General features: G+C 55.1%; 1 protein-coding gene across 3 annotated transcripts in view; it reads right to left on the bottom strand.

The window, feature by feature from the left end:
• Positions 1-1,938, bottom strand: part of ALOX5 (arachidonate 5-lipoxygenase) — a 58,635-nt gene that overhangs the window by 12,322 nt on the left and 44,375 nt on the right. For all 3 annotated transcript variants that reach the window (XM_007446787.1, XM_007446788.1, XM_007446789.1), the window contains exon 7: positions 131-277. In XM_007446787.1, coding sequence (XP_007446849.1) covers positions 131-277 — 147 coding nt within the window. The remainder of the gene's footprint in view (positions 1-130; positions 278-1,938) is intronic.

Genomic DNA, 1,938 nt, shown 5'->3' on the forward strand with positions numbered 1-1,938 from the left:
CAGCAGGACACTCAAGGCAGAGCTGCCTTCTCCTCCTAGAGCTTTGGTGGTGCCACTCAGGAAGTCCTCCCTGAGCCCTGACTGCTGAGGGTAGAGCTGCCCGGAAAGAGAACAGTTCCCCTCAGCCTACCTGGATGGCAATGGGGACAATCTTGTTGGCCAGATTCTTGTACAGCAAGCAGATGGGCGCAGCCAGAAACTGCAGAGTGCAGGGGTCTGTTTTGTTGACATCGATGCCATCCAACAGCTTAAAGTCCACGATGAAGATGTTCCCCAGCTGTAAGAGGCAAGAGGAAATACATCCAAATCAGTTGCAGCCTGAGATGGACCCAGCAATCAGGCGCAGAGGGAGGGAAAGGGGGCTCTGGCTGCCCTGGCAACTCAGTGGAGCTCAGAATTTTATAAAGTTCTTGGTCCTCTAACTCAAAGGCTGACTGACATCAGTTTTCACAGGTTGCGGTGGGCTCAGTAAGGTGAAGGAATGGCAGTGGCTCTTCCACACTTGCTGTACCCGAAGTCTGCCTGACTCTCGTGAAGGATGTTGAAAGATCACCTGGAAGGACACAGTTTAAGAAGAAGAAAGAAGACAGAGTTTAGATGAAATAGATGACAGGAGTCAAATGCCAAGAGTGATGCTGCAGGACTCCACTTACAGAGAGTTCAAAGCTGGGTAAACTCAGTGTCAGAGTCAGGACCAGGGTCACCCTTGGGAGGAGAGATGGAAAGGGGGCAGGTTCGCAGGTGGGAGGCTCTGAGGGGTGGGGTCTGCAAGAGCAGGCGTCCACCGCATCAGGAGGGTGTCGTCAGGGCCGGGGGAGGTCTTTAGAGGTGGGTCTTCAGGGGTGAGGAGGTCTACAAGGGCAGGGGGGAGTCTGCAAGGGTTGTGTGTGCTCTGTGTCCTGGTCTGAGGCTGGTGGCACAGCGGGGTAAGGTGCAAAGTCATTGAGCTTGCTGCCACTCCTGATTCGTGCCCTTTTCCGTGGATATCATACTTCAATATAAAACAAATATGCACCTGGGATCTGGGGAAGGTAGAAAGCCGCCCACCCCAGACTACACTTGAGTCCCCTAGAGGGAGCTTAAGCTGAGGGCCGCAAGGGCTCCTTTCGCCAGAGTTGGAAGAGTTCGGGTGCAGGACAAGCGGCGCTTCTTCTAAAGCCTTTTGTGTTTTAAGCTAGAAAAGGAGGCAGGGGTTGCGGTCCAGCTGGGGAAGGGGGTCGGGTCTACAGTACGGTGGACACTGGTCAACAGGTGCTCGTCAGTTGCACGTCCACGACTCTGCCTACAGAGGGCGCGCGGTGGCCACTGTGCAAGTGCTTGAGGGGACCAAGGCACTAGAGAAGCTCAAGGCCTGGCCATCACCTTCCTCCTTTTTTCGGACACAGAGGACCCTGGCAGTTGTCTGACACCAGTGATGAGCTCCGAGCAGTCTGCTCGAGATGCATTCAGGGCAGGAGTGGGACGGGGTCGGGGAAGGAGGGGATGGTGCCCTCAACCAGCCAGGGCAGAGGGAAGTGGGGAGAGGCTGCTTCCAGGAGAGCAGGTGATGGCCCCTTGGGACACCTTGGACAGAAGTTGGAGACACTCGTCCCGGTGGGTCATAGGGTTGGCCGGGCTTCTGTGATGGGCTGGACAAATGGCCTTTCAGAGCGGATGTGGCCATCAGTGACCACTGTGCAGAAGAAATGGCTGCCAATCAAATCTTGAGTGGACCCAGGTTGTTTAACTTGATGAATGAAAGGCTAAAGGGAGGCCCTGGGAACCAGGGGGCCTGGGATTTGGGTCTGCATATGGGGCATTTCTCTGCTATTCCAGGCCACCTCCTCTCTGGGCCTCAGTTTCATCCTTCTGGAAAGTAAGAGCGCCAACCCTGTCTCTCAGTTGATATTCTAGGTTCTATAGAAGATGCTGGCGGTCTTGCTTGTCTGGCATTCCTGT

This window comes from Lipotes vexillifer, unplaced genomic scaffold (genome assembly GCF_000442215.2).
Source record: "Lipotes vexillifer unplaced genomic scaffold, Lipotes_vexillifer_v1.1 scaffold1237, whole genome shotgun sequence".
Classification (NCBI taxonomy): Eukaryota; Metazoa; Chordata; class Mammalia; order Artiodactyla; family Lipotidae; genus Lipotes; species Lipotes vexillifer.